We start from the raw sequence: 26,930 nt of genomic DNA on the forward strand, positions 1-26,930 counted from the left end.
GAGGGAGAGAGAATCCCAAGCAGGCTCCACACTGTCAGCACAGAGCCGGACGCAGGGCTGGAACTCACGAACCGTGAGATCAGGACCTGAGCCGAAATCAAGAGTCTGAGCCACCCAGGCGCCCCAAGAGCTGCTACTTCCGACAAAAGCAACAGCTTCCAGCATTTACACGAAACTTTCCGTGTGCCAGGCCCCGTTCCCGTCGTGCCACACGGTCATGGTTGTCTGCACTCGCTTTTTCCAGTCGCTTCCATGACTCTCCTCGGGGAGGTCAATTTCATGCTAAGAGATGAAGGAGGAAATGAGACGGATGAAGGCGGCTTAGGGGCAACGAAAGCCGCAGAAGAGCCTCACGGAAGGCGGGTGGAGCCAAGGACCAGGAAGGGGGCGACCCGGGGGTGGGAGGGTACTGGTGTCTCTGTTTCTTTTCCCCGCACCCGTTTGCAGATGAGGAAACTGAGGCCCAGAGACATTGAATCACTTGTCTAAGGACATGCCGCTGGTGGTCAGCAATCCGGTGAACAGTGGAGCTGAAAAGCAGAGCTCGCCAGGGTGGGGGCCAGGGCGGTCAGGGAACTGGCGAGTGGACAAGCGGGCTGTCCCTCCGGGGAGCTGCTGTCATGATGAATCACCTCCAGCAGTCTTGGGCCTCGAAGCCTGCCCTCCACTCAGTATCCAGTTCCCGGGAGAGGCTGGGGGGACCCACGCTCCCCCTGGCGAGGCTGCAGCAGAGGGAGAAGGTGTCACCTGTAAAGATGATCTGGCATCACCGCTGGAAAAGCAAGGGGAGGGTTCCGGGTCGGCACAAGAGGCCTGATGTGCCCCCCCGGCCCTCCCCATCTCGGAGCACGCCCAACTTCTGCCCACCGCCCAATGCAGGCTCCCCAGGCACCTGATCCGACTGGTGTTTCCTCCTGCCATTCTGGAAGGTTTCCCATTCTGTCAGTCTAGTTCGGGGTCTTGGAATTCCTTGCCTGCGTCCCTCCCGCACACTGTGGCCTTCGGTCCGGACCTCATCGAGACTGTGCCTTATCCAGACGGATTCTCGGAAAACAAGGTCTGATTTTGATAAGCTGTGATGAGCTCCTTCGTGCCCACCGAACCCACAGCCTTCCCACAGCCCACAGGCCTCCACGAGTCCCCTGCCCCTGGAGCCCCGTCCATCCCCTCACCTCCTGGGGCAGCACCATACACATCACCACTGCTTATTATTAGCTGCAGGGGATGCATGACCTTGTTGACTGCCTCTGTGCCTTCGCTTTGGCTGTTCCATGCCCTTTTGTTGTTCCTTGCTTGAATAGCCCTCATTCAGCACAGATGCCATTTCCCTCCTGCGTCAACTTCGTCTGAGTCACGGTCAATGTCTTTTGCATCCAGTTGCTACAGTTGCCATACGGTTTTGAAATTTCCTGTTTTGCCCCATCATTCGGCAGGTATCTCTTGACCACCTACTGGGTGCCAGACATCATTCTAAGGTGCGAGGATGACGGCAGGGAGCAAACCAAATTCCAGCCGGAGGGCGGCAGGTAGCAAACGAAATAAGCGACAAATGAGTAGCATGTCCGTGGGCAATAAACGCCCGGGAGAAAAATGAAATGGAGGAAGAAGACAGAAAGTGATAGGCTGGGCTGGTTACCGTTTTCCATGACACTTGAGCGGAGCTGTGTGTGGATGTCAAGGGAAGGGCCTCCTAGAGAGGGATGGGAGAGGAGCAGGACACCCTCAGGCCACCGTGGAGACCTCGTGTTTTCCTCTGAGCGAAAGGGGAAGCCGGGGCACCCGAATGCTGGCTGGAAAGGGGCCTGCAGGTGGGGAAGTTTGGCAGGAAGTGTGGTAGGGAGAGACCAAGAGTCTGCAGCAGCGGGAGAGGTAAGAGACGCGACAGTAGGTGACATCCACCTGATAAAGGTGCCCCTTTAGGTGGCACAGAGGACATGCCCAGCAAACGTCTGGCAAATGGCTGAGGGAGGGGCTTCTAGATTCCTTCCTTCGCAAGCGTCTCTGGTTTCCTGGGCGACCACATGGTCATGATGGGTTCTTGGCATAAGCTCTGCTCTTCAACAGGAGGGCAGATGCGCGCATCAGTGGGGCCTCACGGAGAAAGTCCCCAGCCTGCGGTTCCTCGGGTGGGACACCTCTACCTCGAAGGGGCCCTGACACCTGTGCGCATGGGCGGAGAGGTGAGGGGGACAAGAACGTGCCCATGCACTGGTGCGTGTGGGGGTGGCTGCGTGCACGCACACTCACCATGACTCGTAGCTCACCCTCTGCTGACCTTACATAACAGGGCAATTGGGACAATAGCCTCTGGCAAGTGAATTTCGGAAATCTGGAAGAGGTACATGCCAGGCTGAATCAATCATGGCCCCCTTGCCCAGGGCAAACACAGAGGCTCCTTTTGAAGCTTGGATGTGCGCCCCACCCAAGCCTTCACAGACGCATTCTTGCATTTCAGAACAGAAAAAAAATAAACAACCCAAGGCCTAATCCCCAAAGCTGGGGCTCATAGGAAGGAGAGGTCCGTTAGCTACAACCCCTATTTGAATACTGTTTTGTTCTTGTTACACAAACTTCCTGGGCAGGGACTCCCAGACCACGTGGGCTGGAAGAAGGGTCCTTAAAAGTGTCCCCTCTAGGCTGCTCATTCCAGAAGCTCAAGGCGCTGGGAAAGGCTGTGTCAAAGGTAATCTTCTCCCCTCCCTTCCTCCCACCCCGTGCTTTTTTTTTTTTTTTTTTTTTCCCCCTAGGTGAGAACACCTAGTGTCTTTCGGCCTCACTTTGCCCGGCTGTTAAATGGACTCCTAACAGTTCCTTCTTCCCCGGGGCGCTGCTGTGGAGTTTTTGTGAGGATCGAAAGGGAGGACTGAGGGGGAGCCATCCTCGGGGACGTCTGGGGGCAAAGGCGGCACAGGTGAGACGGTGGCAAGCGGAGATGTGGGAAGGCAGCTGGTCCCGGGAAAGGAGCTCCAGCTGCTTCCGGCTGTGCCAGGTGCAATGTTAGACGCCCTCCAGCTCCGTGAATCGCTAATAACTGAGAGGCAGCGCCATTATTAACTCTGTGCAGAGGGGGCTCCTTCCCAGAGACCACATGGTTCTGAGTGCTGGACCAAGTGCCCACCCCGTCTCACTCACCCACTCCGCCCTGGACCGCCCGGCCTTGGGGGCCGCTGGCCAGAGGCTGATGCTCTGGTTTGACTACCTGAGGCTGGGGAGGGAAGCAGGACCTTCCTGCGAGGCTGTGTGGCTGGGGTCGTGGTCAGCAGGAGCGCCCTGGATGCCAGCAGGGGCCCCTCCTCTCTGTGCAGAAGGCCTGGGGTGGGGCTCAGCACCATGGAGAGGGGAGGCAGTGGGAGATCCCAGAAACCACGGGCTGGAATTCAAGCAGGATTACACGCACACACACAGAGCTATTTCCACTTTGCCAAAAAAAAAAATTATATATACCATATATGCATATATTTACATGCATATATGTATATATGTCAAACATATGCATATATAATATATACGGCATATATATATATATATATATATATATATATATATATTTTTTGCAAAGTAGAAATAGTCTTATCGTGGTTTTCTTCCTGTTATTAGCAGTTATGCGGTGTCTGAAAGAGGTGGGGTGTCTCCGGGAAGACGGAAAGAAATTGCTGAGGGAGAAGGGAGAAGGGAGGCTTTTCTCTGTGCCCTTTTTGTATCTTTTACTTCTTCCACCACGAGCATGTGTTACCTAGTCAAAAAGTTACAAAGCATTTTTAAAAAATGCAAGCTCATTGCCAAAGAAGTCAAACACCGCGGAAGATGGAAGCGAAGGTCACCGCTGATGTCACCCCCGTCTGTGGTGGCCATGTTGGGAGCCACCCTTCTAGTCTTTTCTTGCGTGTTCAAGAGCACGCACACACACGCACACACACGCACACGTGCATACCTAGTGTTCCTGCTGCCCTGCTCCCGGTTTTCTTTCTTATGCCTCGTGCCTCGGATACATCCGGCACAGGCAGCCAGTGCCCTTATGAAGGTGCAGAAACATCCATTTTGCCTCCCTCCTAAATCCTGCACAAGGGGCCATCACCCAGGTGCTGTATGGCTCGTTTCAGTCGCTGATGGACGTTTCGGATGTTTCCAGTATTTCTCCGTTATATAAAGACTTGATGACCTTTCTCATTCATGCTTAGGAACGCTGTCATTTCCATAGGCTCCTGAATGTGGACCTACACTCTCAAAGGGAAATAACGTTTTAAAGGCTTTTGCTTAGATGCAGCCGAACGGCCCCCAGAAGAACCAGCCCAGTGTGCCAGGACGGTTTCTCGCCCTGGTAGCAGGGATCCCCTCCACACGTCCGTGTGCAACTCGGAGGCCCTGGGAGACGGGAGACTTCTGCTGGCGTGTGCCCTGTGTCTCACGGGTGTTGCGGGCACGCACTGGTTTAAAGGCCAAGGCTGGTTCCACCCGCAAAGCAGCTAATGCTTTTGCGAACAGAAAGGTGGTGCTGGTATGCTGATGCTGGGCTTTCTTTAATCAGCTCGGGCATGGAATCCCAACCCGGGCCAGCCAATCTAATCCGGAGTGTGGCCTGGCTGGGTGTGCGGAGCTCTTGGAGTGTGCGGGGGGGGGGGGGGGGGGGGGGGGGGGGGGAGTGTCTCCGGCTCTGCAAGCGGGTAGCGGTGGGGGCGGGGCTTGAGAGATGCTAGGAAGGGCCTCCCCCACCTCTGCACTCGCCTCCCTCCGCACACTGCCAGGATCTCACCGTGAGCAGTTAGGGTCGCATGCCATTGCTTCCTGGCCCTCCGTGCAGATGCTTTGTGATCAGTTCAGGGGCCAGGGGGCCCAGACGGCTGGGCTAGGGAGCTGAGAAGGCAAAAGAATGCCGTTTCCCCAGCTCTCCTGGGGGATCGTTCTCTTCTTACTAAAGAAACGCGGCGGAGGGGCAATGAGGATGCTGCCTCTGCAGCCCCCAGGTCCTGGTGATGAGGGAGGCGGCCGTCCTCCTCCCCGGCTCCAAGATGCTCTCTGTCCCCAGGCACCATGAGCAAAATCGGCGAAGTCGTGCAGCGGGCCAGGGCCGCCTTCAACTTGGGCAAGACGCGCCCGCTGCAGTTCCGGATCCAGCAGCTGGAGGCGCTGCGGCGCATGATCAAGGAGCACGAGAAGGACATCGCGGGCGCGCTGACAGCGGACCTCCACAGGGTGCGCCAGAGCGTGAGACCCCCCCCCCTTTGTAGCCCTGTCCTGGGGACACGACACCCCGAACGTCGGGTCTCCTCATTCTCCCAGCCCTCAGCCCCACGCAGGGCCACCTGGGTTCCCCTAACCAGAGAGCATCCCAGCTTGGCGTCCCAGAGGGCCCTCCCTCCCCGTCCATCCCTCACCCTGAGCGAAATCAGACACCTCCAAATTCTCAACCCCTTCGCCTTGCTGCCCCCAAGTCGCCTGGCCCTGCCTCCACCCGTTCCATTTTTGCCTTGGAGGAGAGCAGAGCGACGCTCGAGCTCATGCCCCTCCTGTTTCAGAGTCCTTTGCGGCTGTATTTTTTTTTTTAACTTCTTTTTCTTTAAGTTTATTTATTTATTTATTTATTTATTTATTTTGAGAGAGACAGAGAGAGCAAGCAGGGGAGGGGCAGGGAGAGAAAGGGACAGAAGATCCGAAGCGGGCTTTGTGGTGACAGCAGAGAGCCGGATGTGGGGCTCGAACTCACAAACCCTGAGATCATGACTTGAGCTGAAATCAAGAGTCCCAGGCTTCACGGACTGAGCCACCCGGGGGGCCCCGCTGCTGTATTTTTTAAATCTCTGGTTCCTCATCTGAAAACAAAAGCTTCACGACTTCTGCGTTGCTTCTCACAGCCAGAGTTCATGGAAGTGTTGTATTTTCCTGCTGTCTGCTCCTCCTTTCCCCTCAGCCCTGCAGCATGGCTTCCTCCCCACCCACTCCAGGAGGATCCCTTGAAGGCTTGGCCTGCTCCCTCCCTCCCCTGCTGAGAGGTTCTCCTGGATTTTTTCCTCTCTTTGGCAGCCTTTAACCTGTACCCATTTCTTCAAGGTGGCCTTCTTAGGGCTTGTCCTGAGTTCAAGTCTCATTTTAATCTATAAGCATTCCTGGACCCTCCTCAGCTCGCTCCCCCCCCCCCCCATTAATGACCTTCAAATCACCCAGGTCTGAGGTCCTTTTAGGCACCATGAATTTGGCATGTGCAAACTGCCCGGGGCCCTCCACACTGTCAGAAAGGGGCCCTCGCAGACCCACCACCCCAGCGGCAAATCCTCAGCTCTGCCCGCAGCCCCACTGTGCCTTCGGTGGCCCGGACCCCTGGCCTGGGGAGCGCACAGTGAACAGCCCCATCACCCTGGCAGCTGAACATGCCAGGCTGTGTCCAACGTGCCCACCCAGCATGTGAAGTACTAAAAATGCCCCCATTTTCGAGATCTGGAGACTGAGGTTAGGACAGGGTGGGCAGCTGGTTCAGGGTCACACGTCTAGGGCCCAGTGAGCCAGGACCACGGGCAGCCCCGGTGACTCCCTGAGCAGAGGCCTGGCTGCACGGCCCTGGATCTCTGACCGGGGAGCTCACACGGAGCCCCCCCCCGCCCCCCCTCGCCACCGCAGAACGAGTGGAACGCCTACTACGAGGAGGTGGTGTATGTCCTGGAAGAGATCGAACACGTGATCAAGAAGCTCCCTGAGTGGGCTGCGGACGAGCCCGCGGAGAAGACTCCGCAGACCCAGCAGGATGAGTGTTACATCCACTCGGAGCCCCTGGGCGTGGTCCTCATCATCGGCACATGGAACTGTCCCTTCACTGTCACGGTCCAGCCCATGGTGGGCGCCATCGCTGCAGGTACTCGGGCTCTGTCTCGGGAGGGCGTCAGGAGGGATCACTGCCCCAGCCCAGTGGAGCCAGAGATGGGGTGGGGCTCAGGGAGTGGTTTGATGGGTCTGAATTTCCCCAGAGGCTTCAGGGAGCAAACTCTTTAGCCGGCCCCCCTGGTGCCCGAAGCCCGGCCTGGGTGGCTCTCAGCTTGGATGCATCTGGGCTCACCAGTCCCACCAGTTGGGACCAGCTCTGCTCTCCCATCAGGGCCCAGGCCCTTCCCTCCCTTCTCTTCCCCCTCCTCCCGCATCTGAACCACCGCAGAGGGCGGGTGGTGCAGCTTCTGTGGGCGCCTGCCCTCCGCTCTTCTGTCCGTTCCGCCAAGGACGCAGAGAACGGAGGGGCTCCTGGCGTGGTCACTGGGAGGGCAGGGCCCTGACTCTGCGTGCTCTGCAGGGAACGCGGTGGTCATCAAGCCCTCGGAGCTGAGTGAGAATATGGCGAACCTGCTGGCCACCGTCATCCCTCAGTACCTGGACAGGGTGAGGTGCTCCCCAGGTCTTTGGGGGTTGGGAAATAGTGAATTTTTGCAGCAAGGGGCTAAGCCTTGGGTTGGGGCCAATGACAGCCGGCCTCTCCCATTGAGGTGAATGGAGTCCCGGGGTCAGGAGAGGGGGGTCTGTTTGGTGATGGCCGGGTGGGCGGGGCGAGGAGGAAGTGCTGTGGTCTTTTCTGAGCCCCGCCTTCTCCTTGCACGGAAGGATCTGTACCCGGTGATCAATGGGGGCATCTCTGAGACCACAGAGGTCCTCAAGGAGAGATTTGACCACATCCTGTACACCGGGAACACCGCTGTGGGCAAGATCATCATGATGGCCGCAGCCAAGCACCTGACCCCCGTCACCCTGGAGCTAGGGGGCAAGAACCCTTGCTACGTGGACAAGGACTGTGATCTGGATGTCGCCTGCAGGTGAGTGGCCATTCTGGCTGCCGTCCAGCTCACGCAGACCACAGTTCTGCCGTGAGGGACACAGACATCGTCCCTGCCCTCACGGTGTCTGCGGTCTTGGGTGGGAGCTGGGGGTGGGGGTGGGGTACCATACCCACAAAAGAGGTGCAAGGCAGTCTGGGAAGGCTTCCAGCAGGAAAGAGGCCGAGCCAGAATCCTTTCACATCCCACGTGCGTGGCCTTCCAGGGTGTGGGGACCCCGAGCAGAGATAACACCTGGCCATGCAGGGCTCAAGGGCATGGACAGAGAGGCACCAAGGTTGCCCACCCCAGACGTCTCCCAGAAACCCCCCACCAGTCATTGATGAGGTCAGCACGTGTGATGCCATCGGCCCCTGTAAACACGTTCAGGGACATGCGTCTGCTCAGTCCAGTGTCTAGAAACCAGTGGGACCTTAGGGAGCCTCTGGCTTCTGGGTACCTGAGAGCTCTCCCCCAGTGCTCAGCCCCTCCTACCTTGACCCTGAGATAATGGAGTAAGATGTTTGTCCGAGGGAGCCTCCCATGCCTCGCGGGATGCAACCTAATCTGGAATTTTCACAGACGCATCGCCTGGGGGAAATTCATGAACAGTGGCCAGACCTGTGTGGCCCCGGACTACATCCTCTGTGACCCCTCCATCCAGAACCAAATTGTGGAGAAGCTCAAAAAGTCCCTGAAAGTGAGTGTTGGTCCCTGGGGCTGAGTGAGAAGCTGCAAGGCAGTGAGGTGGGTCTAGACTTTAGAACACACTGGATTTTTTTTTTTTTTTTTCCTGGTCATCAAAATAATCCACACTCACTGTAAATAATTTGGAAAAGGTTATAAAAGGGGGCGCCTGGGTGGCTCAGTCGGTTAAGCGTCCACCTTCGGCTCAGGTCACGATCTTGAGGTTCGTGGGTTCAAGGCCCGCGTCAGGCTCTGCGCTGACAGCTCGGAGCCTGGAGCCTGCTTGGGATTCTGTGTCTCCCTCTCCGTCTGCCCCTCCCACGCTCACGTTCTGTGTGTCTCTCTCTGAAAAAGAAACATTAAAAGAAAGTTTTCAGAAAAGGTTATAAAGGAATAAAACGTAAAGAAACAGAAGCTCCAGCTAGAAACCCACCGCCTCGACAATCACTGCTGCCTTCCTCGTACGTCCCACACTCTTCCTTTCCGTGAAGACACACATTCGATCTTCTGACAACGTCCACACAACTGTGCACAGATTTCTTTCAAATAATGCTGTCTCGCAGCTGTTCATACGCTGTGAAAGTTTGGAGCACTGCAGGTGTCATGACAGCTCAGCAGTCCTGGGCTAGATGGTGCCCCTGGGTGCTCCCAGGCCAAGGTCGCCCCTCAGCCAATGGCCATGATGAGGGTCCACGTCCTCACCTGAAACCTGTCACCTCTTGTCCGCAGGAGTTCTACGGGGAGGATGCCAAGAAGTCCCGTGACTACGGAAGGATCATTAACTCCCGGCACTTCCAGAGGGTGATGGGCCTGATGGAGGGTCAGAAAGTCGCCTACGGAGGCACTGGGGACGCGGCCACCCGATACATCGGTGTGTGTGCTCGCCCTTGGTGTGTGTGTGCGTGCCCGCTGCCAGGGTCCCCGCAGGTGGACAGCTATCCCTGAGGGGCAGACGCGATCCAGTGGGCCTGGCGGGGGAGGGGGTCGGGGGATGCTCCGGGGGTCTCGGCAGGCAGGGACTGGGCACGACTCCCGGGAAGCCTCTCCCCAGCCCAGAAGCCCTCTGCCCACCAGGCCCAGGCGGCATCAGCAGGGGGTCTGAACGGCAAGGCCCCGAGTAACGAGTGCCCAGCTGGAGGGGCCCCCCCCAGTGCCCAGGCTTGAAGGTCACCCGATGCGACCCCACTCGGCCCCCAGCTTGTCGGAGACTGAAGGGCTCTGGCAGGGGCTCAGGTGGCCAGCGGGGCACAGTGCCCGCCCGCTCCAGATGTGGACCCTGGGTTTCCCCCACGTGTAGGTTAATCCACAGTTCTCTCCTTGGTCTGCTGTGATGGAGCCCAGGCGGGGGGCGGGGGGGGGCTCACCCGCGCCCCACCCGAATCCTGTACAGGAATTGAAGGAAGAAGCTAGGTGCCTGGGCTTGCAGAGGCCTCTGCACCCGCTGACTCTCGCTTGTTTCCCGTCCCAGCCCCCACCATCCTCACAGACGTGGACCCCCAGTCCCAGGTGATGCAGGAGGAGATCTTTGGGCCCGTGATGCCCATTGTGTGTGTGCGCAGCCTGGAGGAGGCCATCCAGTTCATCAACCAACGGGAGAAGCCCCTGGCCCTCTATGTGTTCTCTCTAAATGACAAGGTAGGCCTGGGGTGCCCTCCTCCCAGGGTCCTGCGGGGGGGGGGGGTCCCGACACAGCACTCGCGTGAACAGGATCCAGGGGTCCACGGGCCCAGGTTCAAATCCCAGCGTCACTGCTTACCGCTGTGTGATCTTGGGCAAGTCACTTAACCTTTGGGAGCCTCTTTGTCCTCCGCTCTGAAACCAGTCCATCGACTTGACCCCCAAGGCTCTGGGATGTGCCCAGACAGAGTGGGGAGGGGCCTGGGGGGTCGGGGAAGGAGACTGAGGCGGGGGTGGGGCCGGCTGCTGTTGCAGGTGATTAAGAAGATGATTTCGGAGACCTCGAGCGGTGGCGTGACGGCCAACGACGTCATTGTCCACAACTCTGTGCACTCCCTGCCTTACGGGGGTGTGGGTGAGTCTGGGGCTGAGCTCGCTGCCTGCCTGCCCCCTCCAGGTGTCCCCCCTCCACAGCCCTGGGTTGGGAGTTCAGGAGGGACCAGAGCAGCCCTGGGCCTCAGACCCCCACTAACCTCTCCTGTGTGGGCCTCTGGCTCCGGCCGGCACATCTATCAGCCATGTTCGACCTTGAGACCCTAGAGGGTCCTAAGGGTCACCTGGTACACCACCAGTCCTGCTTCAGGGAGGCCCTGAGAGAGGGGACATGGCCCGGAGATCCCACAGCTGAAACAACTCTTCTGAGCACCTTCTGTTGTCCCCAGCGTGGACGTGTCCCTTAGGGCATCCGCCAGGGATCGGCCACCCCTGGGAGGCTCAGAGAAAGGGCACGTGAGGCTTGTCGGCAGGGTCTGGGGGTCTCGAGCCACCGGGGGCTGAGCCAGCTCCTCCCCGCAGGGAACAGCGGCATGGGGTCCTACCACGGCAAGAAGAGCTTTGAGACCTTTTCCCACCGACGCTCTTGCCTGGTGCGGCCTCTGCTGAACGATGAGTCCCTCAAAGCCAGATACCCCCCAAGCCTGGCCAAGGTGAGAGGTGGGGGCGGAGACCGTCGGGGAGACTCGGCTGCTGGGAGCCCCTGGGCCCGCGCAGGACACGGGCCTCACTGCCCCCTTGTGTCCTCTTCGCAGATGACCCGTCACTGAAGTGCTGCTCCTGGCTGGCCTCGCCGCGCCGCACCCCTGCCCCTCTGTCCAGCCCTGGGAGAACTGCTCCCGGAGCCCCCCTCTTGCTCCCCTGAGGATCACTGCATGCCCCCCCTCCCATCTGGGCCCCGGGCCTCACTTCCCCAAGTCCCCGCCCCCTCGCTGGACACGTAGAGACCAATAAAAGTTCCCCAGCCGGACCAAGGAGTGTGTGCGCCTCCTTCCTTCGCAGCCCCCGCATCCTCCCCGGTCCCGTGCCCCTGCCCCAGCCAGTTCTCATCCCGACTTGCACTGAAGGCCTCCCCAAAGTCCCGCGTTGGCCCCCAGAGCCCCGAGGCAGGAGCCACTGGTGTCCTGGAGCCATTTATCCTACATCTCGACTTTGGGAGTGAGCTCCGTTTCTGGTGTATCCAGCGAAGGGGTGACCGAGGGGGCTGTCTTGATGGCAAGTGGCTCGGAAACTGGAGGCCAAAGTGCTCCTCTCACATTGGGTTTGGCACCCAGGGCAGGGGTCCCTCGGTGAGACCATGCAGGGGTCAACACGAAACCTTGGGTGATTTCCGAGCGCAGCTCCTGGGCGGAAGCCCCCTAACCCTGTTCCCCCCCCGCCCCGCCCCAGGACCCACAGTGCCTGACAGTTCTTGGTCAGGGAGCGCCTGGGCCCGGGGGTCTGGCCTCGGAGGCCTGAAGAGCTGGGACAGGGTCCGGGGAGGATGGTCTGAAGCAAGAGCCAAGAATCAGCCCAACCTGGCCAGCAGGTGGACAGGGGTAGGTGGGGGAGAAACCTGCTGAAGCGAACTGGGTTCATGGCAGGCTGGCGCCCCCTCCTGGCGGCAGGTCGCAATGACTGGGGCTGGCCCCTCTCTGGGATGAAGGTGGTGATGCTCACAGGAGCCTTGACTGTAAAAGCATGGCCGTCCTCCCCGCACCACCCCACCCCCCACCCCCCGCCTCCGGTGCCAGAACGTCCTCGCTCCCAACAAAGGCCAACCCTCCACTTGTCCCAGGGCCACCTGCCTCTCTCCACCTTGCCTGCTCCTGACCTTGACTCTCATCGTTATCCCCCTTGGAGCTCCCCTCCATCACTGGTCCCCTTTCTGTGCTGGATCATTCCCAGCCTCTGATATCTCACATCTTATTTCTCCTCCCCCCCCCCAAACCCAAATACAACCTCAAATAAAAGCCCTTAAGCTGTTACCTGGGCTTCATCCCCTCCACTTGAGGGAAGCGGAGGGGGACCAGGCAGAGCGTGAAGTTTTGTACTGCTTGGATGTTCACTGGGTGCACCATTTCCTTATTTTTCAAATATCCAAACAATTTACTCATGCAGCCCAAATCCTCCCCGGAACCTCTGCCCCTCTAATTAGTGCCTCCTTTCCCCACTCTCCTGGGTTATCTGCTCTCGGACAGCCCAATGCTTCCACAGAGCCAGCCAGGTGAGCCTCTGTCACCTCCACTCCACCGAAACTGCTCTCGTCTGGGCACCGCCAACTCCCAAGTGGGCAGACTCACCGTCCCACTGCCCAGCCAGCCTTCCCAGCCCCGCTGCCCGGTCACCCCTCCTTCCAACACCCCTCACCTCCAGGGTCCTGGGACTCCATGCCTCGACTCCCCTCCTACCCTCTTTCCAAATTAAAGCCTCCAGTTCTGGCTCTGAGCTCCTAATCCATATATCCAGCTGCCTACTGACATACGAACTTGGAGTCTTTTTTTTCCCCCCATGTTTATTTATTTATTTTGAGAGGTGGGAAGGAGAGACTCCCCAGCAGGCTCTGCTCTGTCACCACACGGCCCGACGCAGGGCTCCATTCCAGGAACAGGGAGCTCATGACCGACCCGAGCTGAAATCAAGGGTCGGCCACTTAACTGGCTGAGCCACCCAGGCGCCCCTGAACTTGGATTCTTAACACAAACGTATTGCTAGCAGGCCTAGGACAGAGCTCTTGATTTTCCTCTCTAAGCCAACATGGCCTCGTCCCTCAGAGGACGGCTCAAGCCTAAACCTGGGAGGCATGCAGACTCCCTGCTTTTCTTTAGGGCCAAGACCTCAGCAAGGCCCCCCGGGGGGTGGGGAGGTGGGTGACCTCCAGGTACCGCCCAGGTAAGTCCTGCTCTGCCTTCTCACCATCACACTCCTGGTCTGGGTACTGCAGAGAGCCTCCCGAGTGGTGTCCTTTCTTTTGGTCTTGCTCCCCTCCGGTTCATTCTTCCCTGAGCACCCAGAGGAGATTCCTAGACCAAAAATCAGACCATGCCGCTGCCAGGGCAGATAATTAAAAATAAGAGGCTTCATCCCCTCCTGTCAAAAATAAAGGAACAGGTTTTTCTCCCTTCCGTTTGCTTACTTCCGAAAACTTGTCAGGGTATGTTCTTTCTCGGTCTCTTTGAAACCTGCGTAAGTCTTTTTAAAAGCTAAGAAAGCCTCCAGCCAGCCTCATAAGCGGGGCGCTCTTCTTCCTTCCCAAGGACCTGGGAGCGACCTTTTTGAAAGGGGAACAGCCAGCGAAACAGCGCCCCCTGTCTCCCAACGTAGGAGCCGCACTTTGCCAGCACCTGGCTCCAAGGCGCAGAACTACCTTCCTGTCGTGAAGATAGACGTTTGTCCTCCGGATGAAGCCAATTAGTTAACACAGATAGTGTCCCCGAATACCAGCCGAAGTTAGGATGACCCTTGTGAGACGAATGGTGCTGTGAAGTCCTCTTACTGGAGGCCTAGTCATCCTTCATCTTGAGAACGTGTGTGATGGAATGTTCCACCCGGCAGCGTAAGGGGGGTGGGATTCCTTTTCGTCTTGGCCACGTCCTAGCGGATCGCCTGTGGGGTGCCTCACATTCTGCTTTATTTTTTTTTTTAACTTTATTAATTTTGAGAGAGCGAGACAGAGGGAGCACAAGGTGGGGAGGAGCAGAGAGCGAGGGAGAGAGACAGAATCCCAAGCAGCCTCCGCACTGTCAGCACAGAGCCCGGCGCAGGGCTCGAACTCCCGAACCGTGAGATCATGACCTGAGTCGAAATCAAAGAGTCAATCAAAGAGTCTGTTTGCCTCTCAAAAATAAAGAAAACTAAAAAAAAACCTTTTTTTTTTTTTTTTTTTTTTAATGCGAGCACTGACCTTTGTTGTAGTCACCGTATATCCCTGGAGGCTAAGTCAGTGACTAGCTCATAGTAGGTGCTCAACAAATATTTCCGTGAATGAATTTAAATGACGTCATTGGGGTTTGGTTGCTCCAAATTCCCATTCTTCCTGCCATCTTCTCATCTGAAATTACCTTACTTTAGGTGACTATAAGCTCACATGAGCCAACTGTAGAGTAAAACAGCCAGAAACTGAAAACATCTTAACAGTAGAGACAACACCCTGGGGGCGCCTGGGTGGCTCAGTCCATTAAGCAACTTATTCTCGATTTCCGCCCAGGTCACCATCTCAGGGTTTGTGAATTCGAGCCCCACGACGGGTTCTGCGCTGACCGCGCGGAGCCTGCTTGGGAATCCTCTCTCTCTGCCCCTCCCCTGCTCATTCTCTCTCTCTCAAAATAAATAAATAAACTTTTTAAAAAATGTTTATTTATTTTTGAGACAGAGAGAGACAGAGCATGAACGGGGGAGAGACAGAGAGAGAGGGAGACACAGAATCGGAAGCAGGCTCCAGGCTCTGAGCTGTCGGCACAGAGCCCAACGCAGGGCTGGAACCCACGGACTTGGAGATCATGACCTGAGCTGAAGTCGGACGCTTAACCGACTGAGCCACCCAGGCGCCCCTATAAATAAATAAACTTAAAAAAAATAATAATCAAAGACCGATCAAAGACCTGATCAAAGACTTCGGGTCCCTTGTCTTCCCGGAGGCATCGCTCTGATAAGTGAGAGAGCAGAGCCAGGGGTGGGGGGAAGGAGGAAGCCCACTTCCTTCTCTCCTTCACCAGCACCCACTGGCAGCCCCACGCAGTAAGGCTTGTGAGCCCGTTTATAGGTTAGGAAACCGAGGTTCAGGAAGCATTGTCACTTGGTCTCACTTCACTGTGCCCAGCCACAGGTACCGCGTCCCCAGGCACCTGCTCTTTCCTGATACTACAGAAATGTCACCTGCAGTGACATTTTGAGTGGCTCCCTAAAACCCTTGCAGCAGGAGCTGTGGAAAGAGCTGGAAATACCCAACTCAGACAAGAGAAGCCTCGGGGCTTCCAAAGACTTGATCCGTGTTATTCCAGAAGGAAGCTTTACAGCAGACAGGAAAAACCCGGATTCTCTTTCTCCTTCCTCTCCCTTTTCTCTCCATTCTCCTTCTCCCCTTCTTTTTTGCTATCATTACAAAACTTACCACGGACCATGTAACCTGTCTTATTCCAAATGTCCCAAACCCAACCCATACTGGTCGAATTTGAACCCAAGAGAAAAACAATTGGAAAAAAAAAAACCCACAAAAACCTGATCTTGTCCCAACACCATGATTCAATCTATTGTTGTTCTTTCTCCTGGTTTTCTTGGATGAAGAAATGAGCTGGAAAATAATATTTGCACAATTACAATTCAACCTTCCCAAACAATTGCCATTGTCCCGAACACAAATGGCCAAGAATCGTCTCAACGCACATGTTACCAAGGAAAATCAGGTGACATTTCCAGCTTACTGGTCGCAATGGGCACCTGTCACCTCCCAATTCCTGGCCCCGTAGCCACATTAGCAAAATGATCCTTTGGTTCCCTTGTTTGGCTGCTTCTAGCGTTTAGAGTCTCAGATCAGAAAATCATTGTGTTCTAGCCATAGCCTCTTCCAAATGATAAAGTTTTGTTGTTATAAAACGGGAAGAGTTCCTTCATGCGTTCATTCATTCAACGAACATTGAGCGGGCGGTGTTGGGTGGTGAAAGAAACAGATGAGGTCTGTGCTCTTGACCTTACGGTTGATTGGAGTGTCTTAGTCAGGGTGGGCTGGGTTATGCTGGGGTAACAAGTTAACTGCCGAACTTGTGGTTAACACATCACCTCCACTCACATGCTGTTGGCCAGAACCACTCACACGGTTCTGCCAGGGTGAAGAGTCGTCTCTGTTTGTTGAGCCGCCAACGGTCGGCCACGTGGCTGGGGACAGACAATAAATGCATGAAGCAACAGACAAGGAAAACACCTGGGAAAAGGCGGCGCTGCGCAGATAATGGAGAACCTTCTGGGCCTTTTAAGGGTGACCGGTTAAGGGCGCATCGCACACCCCTTGTCATGGACCCCAGGGACCTAACCGTGACCTGCGGTGGTTCTTGTCCCTCTCCCTACCCCCAGGTTGGCCCTGTGTCATCCTGGGCCTTCCCCCTCCCCACACCATCTCCAGGGCCCTGCACGCCATGGCCAGGGCTCCCCTCTGGGTCTCCTGCCACGTCTGAGGTCAGGCGATGGGGAAACCCACCATAGTTCCCTCAGGGAGTCTGGGAGGACGGCAGACGGCGGTGGTGGGCGCCCGTCTCCAGCTCTGATTCTGAGGTCCCCTGGGCCCTGCCATTTCTGGGGGCCAGCGTCACCCTTGGGCCAGCCCCTTCTCGGAGTGCCCTGCTTCTTCAGGAACTGCTTCTCTGCAGTCACCGTGACTGGTTTGGACCGACGGTGCAGACCGCGGTGACCCCAGCAGACTCACTGTCGCCTGGGGAAAGTCCACCCCTCCCTCTTTGTAACAGAATCCCTGTTTCATTCAGATGTTTGCCGCCTCCCCCCCCCCCCCCCCCCGGGACAGGTGACTTTGTCCTCAACTCAGAGACAAATACCAAATAGTTGAAGCCAATAGTTCTCCAACTCTGGGGGCATGCTAGAATATTACAATTTTCGGGACTTCTGAAAAGATAGTAACGCCTGGGATCGTGAACTTAAAAAAAATTTTTTTAATTCTTTCTTTTTTCCTTTTTTCCCCCAAGTTTATTTATTTTTGAAAGAGAGTACACAAGCAGGGGAGGGTCAGAGAGAGAGGGAGAGACCCAGAATCCGAAGCAGGCTCCAGGCTCCGAGCTGTCAGCAGAGAGCCCGACGCAGGGTTTGAACCCACAAACCATGAGATCACAACCTGAGCAGAAGTTGGACATTCAACTGACTGAGCCACCCAGCGCCCCTTTTTATTATTTTTTTTAAGTGTTTATTTTATTTTTGAGAGACAAGTGATCAGGGAAGGGGCAGAGAGGGAGGGAGAGAGAAGATCCAAATCGGACTCTGAGCTGACAGCAGAGAGCCCAATGGGGGGCTCAAACGCATGAACCTCGAAATCACGACTTGGGTGGAAGTCAGCCACTCAACCAACTGAGCCACCCAGGTGCTCCCTAATTCTTTATTTTTCAATATTTGCTACTGTTTATTTTATTTATTTTGAGAAAGAGAGGGAGTGGGGGAGAGACAGAGAGAGAGAGAAGAATCCCAAGCAGGCTCTGCACTGTCAGCACAGAGCCTGACACGGGGCTCGATCCCATGAACCATAAGACCACAACCTGAGCCGAAATCAAGAGTCGGATGCTCAACCGACTGAGCCACCCAGGGGCCCCGTTTTCTTCCTTCCTTTCTTTCTTTTTCTTTCTTCTCTTTCTTTCTTTCTTTCTTTCTCTTTCTTTCTTTCTTTCTCCCTTTCTTTCTTTCTCCCTTTCTTTCTTTCTTTCTTTCTTTCTCCCTTTCTTTCTTTCTTTCTTTCTCCCTTTCTTTCTTTCTTTCTTTCAAAAAAAGCAGTGTGAGGTTCACATCACATGGAGTATATAGTACAGAGATTTCCCATAAGCCCCCTGCCTCCACCCATACACAGCCTCCCCTGTATCAATATATGCATTTGTTATGACTGATGAACCTGCACAGGCATACCATTATCATGGATCCTGAGCTTTGATTCATGTTCCAGGGTGCAGCCTGGGCATTAATATGTTTGGGGGGTTTTTTTGTTTGAGTTCCCCAACTGATTCTAATATACTGTCAGGGTTGAGAGCCCCGACGTAAGCCAATAATGAAGTGTGTTTTCCCAGCCGATGACTGATTCAGGATGAACATGGGATCCAGTTGTGGGCGAGAGGGTCTGAGAGGAGGTCTACTGGGGGATTCTGGGAATAGTTTCTTCCCTGATAAAAATAGAAGCACACGAAGGAATGGCTTCTCTTCTTAGAGGTTGGTGTGTCTGGATGTGACATTTGGAATAGTGCAGCCATCTTGTGACCAGGAGGACAGCCCCCTCCCCCACCCCCCCCCATCCCCCGAGGCTAAGCAGACCTACCAAGAAGGATATGGCAGAAGGATGGGAACAACTTGGCTTTTCAAAGACATCATTAGGCTACTCTAGATACCCTGTTGTTGGAGTCTGTGTTATATGTGATAGCAAATTGTCCTTAAAACAATTTTTTTGAAGAGTATTTGCACTTATTCACATTTGAAAGCTTGGAGGGAATCAACCATTTTCCCCACAACAGTCTCCAATCACTTCCCCTCCCCTCAGCTGGTGTCCATCTCTCTCCTCTTGGCTCTCTGTCCACTCCTTGTTCCAGTGTCTTCCAACCGGGTCTGGCTTGTTCCCCTACCTGAGACTCCTGCTTGTAATTTCCAGCAATTTGTCCCTCCCTCATCACCCCTCCCTAGCCCTACAAGCAGGTGCCAGCGGAGCCTCCCGATTCTAAACACCCATCCCCACTGGCCGCTCACTTAGGCTGCTGCCCCCAAACTCTGTATCCTGTGGGGTGCCTGAGTGGCTCGGTCGGTTAAGCGTCTGACTTCAGCTCAGGTCATGATCTTGCGGTTCGCGAGTTCGAGCCCCACGCCGGGCTCTGTGCTGACAGCTCGGAGCCTAGAGCCTGCTTGGGATTCTCTGTCTCTCTCTCTCTGCTCCTGCCCTTCTCTCTCTCTCTCTCTCTCTCTCTCAAAAATAAACATTAAAAAAAAGAAAGAAAGAAAGCTGCCAGCAGGAAGCAGAAATGGATGCTGAGAGCCAGCTGACCTTGGGCAGCACTGGGAACTTGGGGCAGATGACTGAGCCCCTGCAGCCTGTTTCTTGGGGTTAGCACTTAACTCGTAGGATTAGTGTGAGGGTAGGATGAGTGATTGCAGGGAAAGCACCGGGCCGGCTGCCTTGTGAGGGGCTGATTAATTTTAGTTATTACTTTTGCTGCTTTCTCCTGGGGTTCCCCGAGCCTGGGCCAGTCCCTTTATTCGCGAATAGGCACTGGAGATCACTGGCACGGTGGAGTTTGCAGGGAGGAGAGACAGAATGGCCCTGAGAGGGTGGCCCAGCAGTAGCCTTGGACAACCAAGGCCCTCGTTCAGCACTAGCCTCTCCCAACGCCCTGCCCTCCCGGCTCCTGCTGGCCGCACGCCAGGCCAGCAACTGTTGTCTCTCAGGCCAGGGGTGTGATATAACCCGCATCTTTGACTTTGTTTGTACAAAATCTTGAAAACACCGGTTGGGTGTGGCTTTCACTGCCGAATTCCTTAGAGGCGATATGGGTTGTTTGGGCAGGCAAAGCAGCCACGTGTGCAGCAGCTGGCCAGGCTCAGAGCCAGAAGAGGACAGGCAGATGCTGGCAGTCTCTCGCCGGCCACTCCCTTCTGCGAGATCCAGAATGCGGAGTGCCTGGGGGCAGCCCCGCGCCCTCCCGACCCCCCCACCCATCCCCATGCACATCTTCCAACCATGCTCACTATCAGACAGGACCCTCTGCCCCTGGTTCCTGCCTGGCCCTCAAGTTCTCTACCCCTCTGCCAGAGGCCAAGTGATCTGGGAGCTTGCTCTAGGCCTCTGTCCATTCTTCAGACTGGCTTCAGCCTCTTGGCAAAGCAGAAGGAGAGAGAGAGAGAGAGACAGAGCATGAGTGGGCGAGGGGCAGAGAGAGAGGGAGACAGAATCGGAGCTGTCAGCACAGTGCCCGACGCAAGGCTCGAACTCATGAGCCGCGAGATCATGACCTGAGCCGAAGCTTAACCGACTGAGCCACCCAGGCGCCCCTGACCCAGGCTTTTAAATAGCAAGATGGGGAGAAAGATCACACCCCCTGTTCCCTCATATGACAATGGTGCCCCACAGGTGCCAAGCTTCTGGAACAACTGCCTCATCCATGCTGGGAATGCTGCCCAGGCCTGGTCCCAGGGTGCTACGTTCACAGAACATCTTCCCTTTGAGTCAGGGCCAGACATGAGCTCACAAGTCCTCATGTGATCTTCTGATAAATAAATGTTCGTGCTGGTGGCTCTTTCGTTTGAAAGACAACAGCTCTCTGTTCCCCTGAAGCTTGTCTGCCTAGTAGGAGTTTACAGGGTCGGGGACTGGAAGAAACTAGGATAACAACTTCTCTGTGTCGGGAGGGCGAAGGAGTGAGACCACAGAAGGCCCAGCACCCACTCCAGCTGTGCCCTGGCTGGAGGAACATTCCAACACTGAGTTCTTTTTCAGAGAACAGGCCAAACAGCTGCTAGACAGAAAAAAGTTTTCTCCCCTTTTCTGCTCCAAAGCCGTGCCCAGTGTGACGAGGTTTGGAAGGTGACCGCAGGACAGACGAACCATGACTCCTGTATCCCAGGCCCAGGGCAGACATCACGAGTTAATCGGAGCACTGTTTTCCGCTGAACCGTCTGTGGTTCTCCGTGCAGCCGGGAGCAGGCCGGAGAAAAGCTCTCACCCCGGATGTAGTAGAAAGTCATATACTTCAGTATAAAACAGATCCAGCCTCCCATTCCGGCCCTGCCACTTTATTTGAGCAAGGACTTGGCTTTCGTGTTCTTATCTGTAAATCAGAAATAAGCCTATCTACCTGGCAAGGTCGGTAGAAGATCAAATTCGGTAACGGGTCCAGTGCTGCTCGACCGTGCACGCATGTTCCAACATGGGACGCCTGTTTCTACACGCACCCTGACATCGACACATACGCTCCTACACTCCACACAAACATAGTCTGCGTGAAATCTGTAGGGATGAAAGGCCACACGCACAGCTCACGTTTTCTCTCTCGGATCTTCCTCTCCTCCTCCGCTTCTCCTTCTCCAAAAAGTGTGTACCGCCCATCACAACATTTGTTATGCAGATTATGCAACCTACTTAAGAAACCCGAGAAGGGCTCTGGGCTGTCAGCACAGAACCCAAGGCAGGGCTTGAACTCACGAACTGTGAGATCATGACCTGAGAGATCATGACCTGTGAGATCATGACCTGAGAGATCAGACGCTTAACCGACTGAGCCACCCAGGCGCCCCACCAGAGTCTATGTTTTTGTGTTTTTTTTTACCATATTACGAGTCAAGGACCAGATTTTAAGAAAGAAAGAAAAAAGTCCCTAATATCTATTAAATGTCTACTATGTTCCAGGCACTTCTGTGTACGTTAGCTCGTTGACTTCTTGTAGCAACACTTTCTGTGAGGTTTAGATTTTTTTCATTTTTAATTTGTGGCAAAAAAAATACACACAACATAAAATTAGTCATCTTCAAGGTTTTAAGGTGTTTCGTTCAGTAGGGTTACGTATTACGTATTTTTGTGCAACCGATCTCCAGAACCTTTTTTTTAGCTTTGCCAAACTGAAACTCTATCCCCACTAAACGACTTCCCATCCTCCCCTGCCCCCAGCCCCCGGCACCCACCATTTTTTTTTTAATTTTTTTTAACGTTTATTTATTTTTGAGACAGAGAGAGAGAGACACAGCATGAACGGGGGAGGGGCAGAGAGAGAGGGAGACACAGAATCGGAAGCAAGCTCCAGGCTCTGAGCCATCAGCCCAGAGCCCGACACGGGGCTCGAACTCACGGACCGCGAGATCGTGACCTGAGCTGAAGTCAGACGCTTAACCGACTGAGCCACCCAGGCGCCCCCGGCACCCACCATTTTACTTTGTGTGACTTTGACTCTGCTAGGTAGCTCGTAGAGGTGTATCATTTATTTTTTTTAATTTTTTTAATGCTTATTTTTTTTATTTTTGAGAGAGAGATAGAGTGTGTGCGGGGGAGGGACAGAGAGAGAGAGAGACAGAGAGGGAGACACAGAATCTGAAGCAGGCTCCAGGCTCTGAGCCGTCGGCACAGACCCTGACGTGGGGCTCGAACCCACGAACCGTGAGATCACGACCTGAGCTGAAGTCAGACGCTCAACCGACTGAGCCACCCAGGCGCCCCAAGGTATCTCGTTCATGTTTTTGAGACTGACTTGCTTCATCTAACATGGTGTGTGTTCAACATTTGTAACGTTCACCTGTGTCGTGTGGTCTGTGTCAGAATTTCCTTCCTTTTTAAGGATGAATGACTGCCCATCGTAGGTGTAGACTGCGTTTTGTTTGATCCTTTATCCCTCAGCGGACACGTGGGTTGTCTCCTCTTCGGGCCATGATGAGTAACGCTGCTGTAAACAAGGACCGTATAAGCATGTTTGAGTCCCTGCTTTCAATTCATTCGGGTCTACACCCAGAAGTGGAATGGCTGGACCGGGGGGTCATTCCGTTTATGTCACACCTTGTCAGGAAGAACAAACCTGACGAGAATCAGTGCCTTGCCCACATTCTGCGGACGTGGCAGAATCAGGATTTAACCCGCCTGATGTAACTGAGCTGCCCTTACAGACTTCCCTGTCTCCGGTTGAAAGACAAAATGAGGCCCGATTAAAAACTGGGAAGAGTGTAGTTGAGTCGAAATCTACTCGAATCAGGCAGGGCCAGACCCGAAATGCTTAGGAACACTCCAGACGGGAGCCCCGGGGAGAGCCTCGTCCTTAGGTTTTGACTTCTTAACCTTGAAGCATGTATAGGCTTGGGGTTTGGTTTGCTTAAATGGGCTACGAAGACATTAGACTTAGGTCTAATGTTGTGCTCGTTTCGTTGAAGTGACGCTGCCCTGAGCAAACAGTGGGGTTCAACGAACTACGTCATGAAAGGGGGACGGGAGTGAGGGAAAAGTAGGGATGCACTCTTCCCTCCCAGGCTGGCATGCGACCTGACGGGTCAGGAAAGGTCTTGCTAGGTGGTTGGGGAGCCTCCTTGGCCCTTCATGGGCAAGACCCATGTCTCTGCCTCATTGGGTCTGCTCTTCTCTTTGCTCCTTCCAAATCGGCTGCCTCTGCCGCCTAGGGCTCCGGTGACCCTCTTAGCTTGGGATTTCACACAGCGGTGCCCAGGCCTAGCAGGTGCCAGCTTCTCCAAACTTACAGGTCTCCGGCCACCTTCTTCACCAGGAACCTTCGGTCAGGCCCAAGTGCAAAGTCCCAGGAGAGTGAATCTGAGTGGCCCAGCCTGGAGGCGATCACGTGGCACACAGGACCACCCCCTTCCGGGCACTGTGAGGGGGTAGGGGCCTGGTGTCCCCTGGGTGGCCTCTCTCTGGGCGAGGTCCACGAGCTGCCCCTGCCCACCAGCGTGACCGGGCAGTGTCCCCCGGGCTCAGTAATCCGGGCCATCTGCGCACAGGCTGGGCTGAATTACGGCTTGTTTTTACATAAAGCCAAGTTTATTCCCACCATTCGGCCGCCTGGAGCCAGGGCCCAGCTTCCTGTTTGCGCTCCCGGCTGGGTCACGCTCTAGCGCCCGAGGCAGGTGCACTGGCTCGGCCTTGCTTTGACCTCAGAGAGCCCCTTGCGTGAGGCCAGTCCCAGTCACTCCCTGCTTGTGGACAACAGTGGTCCCTAGTCCCCCGGCAGCCCTTGGGAGGGATCTCCGCAGCCCTGCGCCCAAGCCTTCAGGCCCTGCTCCCTGGATGGCTCCTGCTGGTGGCCAGACAGACCCCGTCCGGCAAGGCCGAGGAAGTCCCTGGGCTCCTACAGCACAAACAGCTGCTTCCTGACCATGAGGTTCCCCCTAGGATAAGCCTTTCTGGGAGCTGAGATCTCTGAGCCCACCAAATCCTCCAACGGGGGGATCCCTCCCTCCCTCGCTCTCTCCTGTTCCAGGGATTCGGCACATTTCAAAGGTGTGGGTGCTTCTGTGATTCCTTAAGTTCGAAGCTGAGGAGGGATCTGGGGCAGAGCAGACACGTCCTGGGGGAGAGGGAAGTGGTGGGGAGCAAGGGGGAGGCCCAGGGGCTCCAGCGCCCGGCCCCTCACCCACGAGCAGCCCCCCAGCTGTCCCTTCTGATGCCTCAGGGTACGGAAGGTCTGACGCCACTTCCCAGACACGGGGGCGTGGGCCTTTCGACCTCCTACCCCTTTTCTTCACATACCAGGAAGAGGCCTTGACTTCACCCAGGGCAGGTGCTAGAACAGTCCCTGGCATGTAGAAGAACTCAAGGGGAAAAAAAACGTGCTTGTCAATGAACGTGCCTCTGGGACGTTCTGTGCCTCTGTGCCTTTGCACAGAACAGCTCCCGGGGCTTGTCTCCCCGAGACGGGAATTTTAAAAAGCACAACTCCTGAGGGTTAGATTCGGAAATTGTGGAAATTTCTAAACAAGGAGGACCCAGGTGAGTGAAGGGCAAAGGAGAAATCTTGATTCACACCAGCACCGCCACCAAGGGCCTGGAATATTGAGGAAGGAAAGGGTGGTCCTGGCCTGGGAGACGTGAATAGCCCTCTCTCCACCTCCCTCTCTCTTCTCTGCCCTCTGGAAGCCTTGTGACAGCCCTGGACTGGTCTCACCCCTCCGCTCTCTCTCTCCGAGGAGTTGCTCATCCTGACAGGCAGAGGACTCTGGTATCCTGGCTCGGGATCCTGCAGTGGCACCAGGAACGTCCAGATGTCTGGGGCTGATGTTCTGGAGGGCCTCCCGCCAGCGAAGCACCTCGCTGCGCCCCACAAATGGGGCCGCTCGCCACCCCTCCTTCCCTCCGCCCCCTCCGAGTGCCCGCTTCTGCTCCTTCTGGTCCTGGGCTCCTGGTGAGCTGGCCTGGCCTGGCCCTACCTGCTGTCTCTCCGTCCTTCAGGACCTCCGAATGCACCTGCTGGGCCTGGTGGCACCAGGCGGACCTGGGGTTTGAATCGGGTTCAGCCCGGCCCCAGTGTGGACTTTGCCTGGTTCACACAATCTGTCAGAGCCTCTGGCCCCGCGCCAGGCATGGGGTCAACCCCCCTGGGGCTGTCAGTCCATTCAGCAGCTGACTCTTGATTTCGGCTCAGGTCATTATCTGGTTTTGTGGATCATGGTTTGTGGGTTCGAGTCTTGTGTTGGGCTCTGTGCTGAGAGCCTGGAGTCTGCTTCAGATTCTGTGTCTCCCTCTCTGCCCCTTCCCCGCTCTCACTCTGTCTCTCTCTGGCTCTCAAAAATAAATAAACATTGAACAAAACTAATAAAGAATAAACAGCTTTATTGAGCTATAGCTCACCCCTTTCGAGTGTATAATTCAATAACTTTGAGTGTAGTCACATTATATTCACAACTGGAGAACGCTGTCATCACCCCCTAAAGAAGCCCTGGACTCCTTAGCTGTCACCTCCCCTTCCCCCCTCCCCTCCCCCAGCCCCTGGAAATCGCTTCCTCTTCTGGATATTTCATCTAAGTGGAACGGTATACTATTTGGTCTTTTGTGACTGACTTCTTTCACTTTGCCTGTTTTCAAGGCTCATCCACAATGTAACAGGTGTCTGTACTCCATGCGTTTTTATGGCGGAATAAAATTCCAGTGTTGGCTGGACCTCTCTTTGTTCCTCCCTTTATCAGCTGATGCACGCCCGAGTGTCTCCACTTTTCGGTGGCTGTGAAGGATGCCACCACTGTGTTCTTAAACTAAAGGTGCATGGCGGGGGGAGGGCATTTTCCTTAGAAATCTCAGCAAATATTACCTTTTTAAAAATTTTATTTATTTTATTTCTTATTTTTTGAGAGAGAGAGAGAGAGTGCCCAAGCGGGGGCAGGGGAGGGGCAGAGGGGGAGGGAGAGAATCCCAAGCAGGCTCCACACTCATAGAGCCCGACACGGGGCTTGATCCCACGACCACAAGATCATGACCTAAGCCAAAATCCAGAATGGGATGCTTAACCGACTGAGCCACCCAGGCGCCCCTTGTCTACTGTTTTTCATAGACTTAAAAAAATTTTTTTTGATGTTTTATTTTATTTATTTATTTTTAGTTTAATGTATTTAATTTAATTTTTTTTAATTTCTTTTTAAACGTCTATTTATTTTTGAGACAGAGAGAGACAGAGCATGAACGGGGGAGGGGCAGAGAGAGAGGGAGACACAGAATCAGAAGCAGGCTCCAAGCCATCAGCCCAGAGCCCGACGCAGGGCTCGAACTCACGGACCGCGAGATCGTGACCTGAGTTGAAGTCGGGCGCTTAACCGACTGAGCCACCCAGGCGCCCCTAGCTTAATGTATTTTAATAGCAAACTTACAGGAACAGCACAGAAGACAGACAACATTAAAAACATGTACTTGCATGTAGGACAACTCAGAAAGGTATAGTGAATGGATGGCATCTGCCGTATGATAAAAATGCTACAAACACCATTTAGGTGCCGTCAATAAGAAATTTACTTGTTTTAAAAAAAAAAAAAAAATCCAACTGCTGGCATTGTCCAGAAAAATGTAACAGGTTTATTTATAATTGTTATAAAGTTGAACTGCTGAAACGTGTTCACTGAAGCATTCCGACTTGCATTCATGCTTTATGTCCCCGCATTTGTATTAAAAATTCACAGACAGGGGCGCCTGGGTGGCTCCGTCGGTTAAGCGTCCGAGTTCAGCTCAGGTCATGATCTCACAGTCTGTGAGTTCGAGCCCCGTGTCGGGCTCTGTGCTGACAGCTCAGACCCTAGAGCCTGTTTCACATTCTGTGTCTCCCTCTCTCTCTGCCCCTCCCCTGTTCATGCTCTGTCTCTGTCTCAAAAATAAACGTTTAA

At 55.0% G+C, this 26,930-nt stretch overlaps 1 protein-coding gene across 1 annotated transcript; it reads left to right on the forward strand.

Moving 5' to 3' along the window:
• Window positions 1–2,666: 2,666 nt before the first annotated feature.
• ALDH3A1 (aldehyde dehydrogenase 3 family member A1) lies at window positions 2,667–11,363 on the forward strand. The gene is made up of 11 exons (XM_042915978.1): window positions 2,667–2,683; window positions 5,024–5,190; window positions 6,610–6,841; window positions 7,271–7,356; window positions 7,576–7,784; window positions 8,367–8,484; window positions 9,201–9,342; window positions 9,940–10,106; window positions 10,404–10,503; window positions 10,944–11,074; window positions 11,177–11,363. The coding sequence occupies exons 2-11, from the start codon at window positions 5,029–5,031 to the stop codon at window positions 11,189–11,191; spliced, it is 1,362 nt and encodes a 453-aa protein (XP_042771912.1). The 5' UTR covers window positions 2,667–2,683; window positions 5,024–5,028; the 3' UTR covers window positions 11,192–11,363.
• Window positions 11,364–26,930: the final 15,567 nt, after the last annotated feature.

The sequence above is a fragment of the Panthera leo genome, chromosome E1, assembly GCF_018350215.1.
Source record: "Panthera leo isolate Ple1 chromosome E1, P.leo_Ple1_pat1.1, whole genome shotgun sequence".
Lineage (NCBI taxonomy): Eukaryota > Metazoa > Chordata > Mammalia > Carnivora > Felidae > Panthera > Panthera leo.

Bases quoted from the DNA above. Each gene is read 5' to 3' on its own strand.
- ALDH3A1 (XM_042915978.1), top strand. From the start codon at position 5,029: ATGAGCAAAATCGGCGAAGTCGTGCAGCGGGCCAGGGCCGCCTTCAAC. The intron at 5,191-6,609 runs GTGCGCCAGAGC...TCGCCACCGCAG, and splicing joins TGACAGCGGACCTCCACAGG to AACGAGTGGAACGCCTACTA. The intron at 10,107-10,403 runs GTAGGCCTGGGG...CTGCTGTTGCAG, and splicing joins TGTTCTCTCTAAATGACAAG to GTGATTAAGAAGATGATTTC.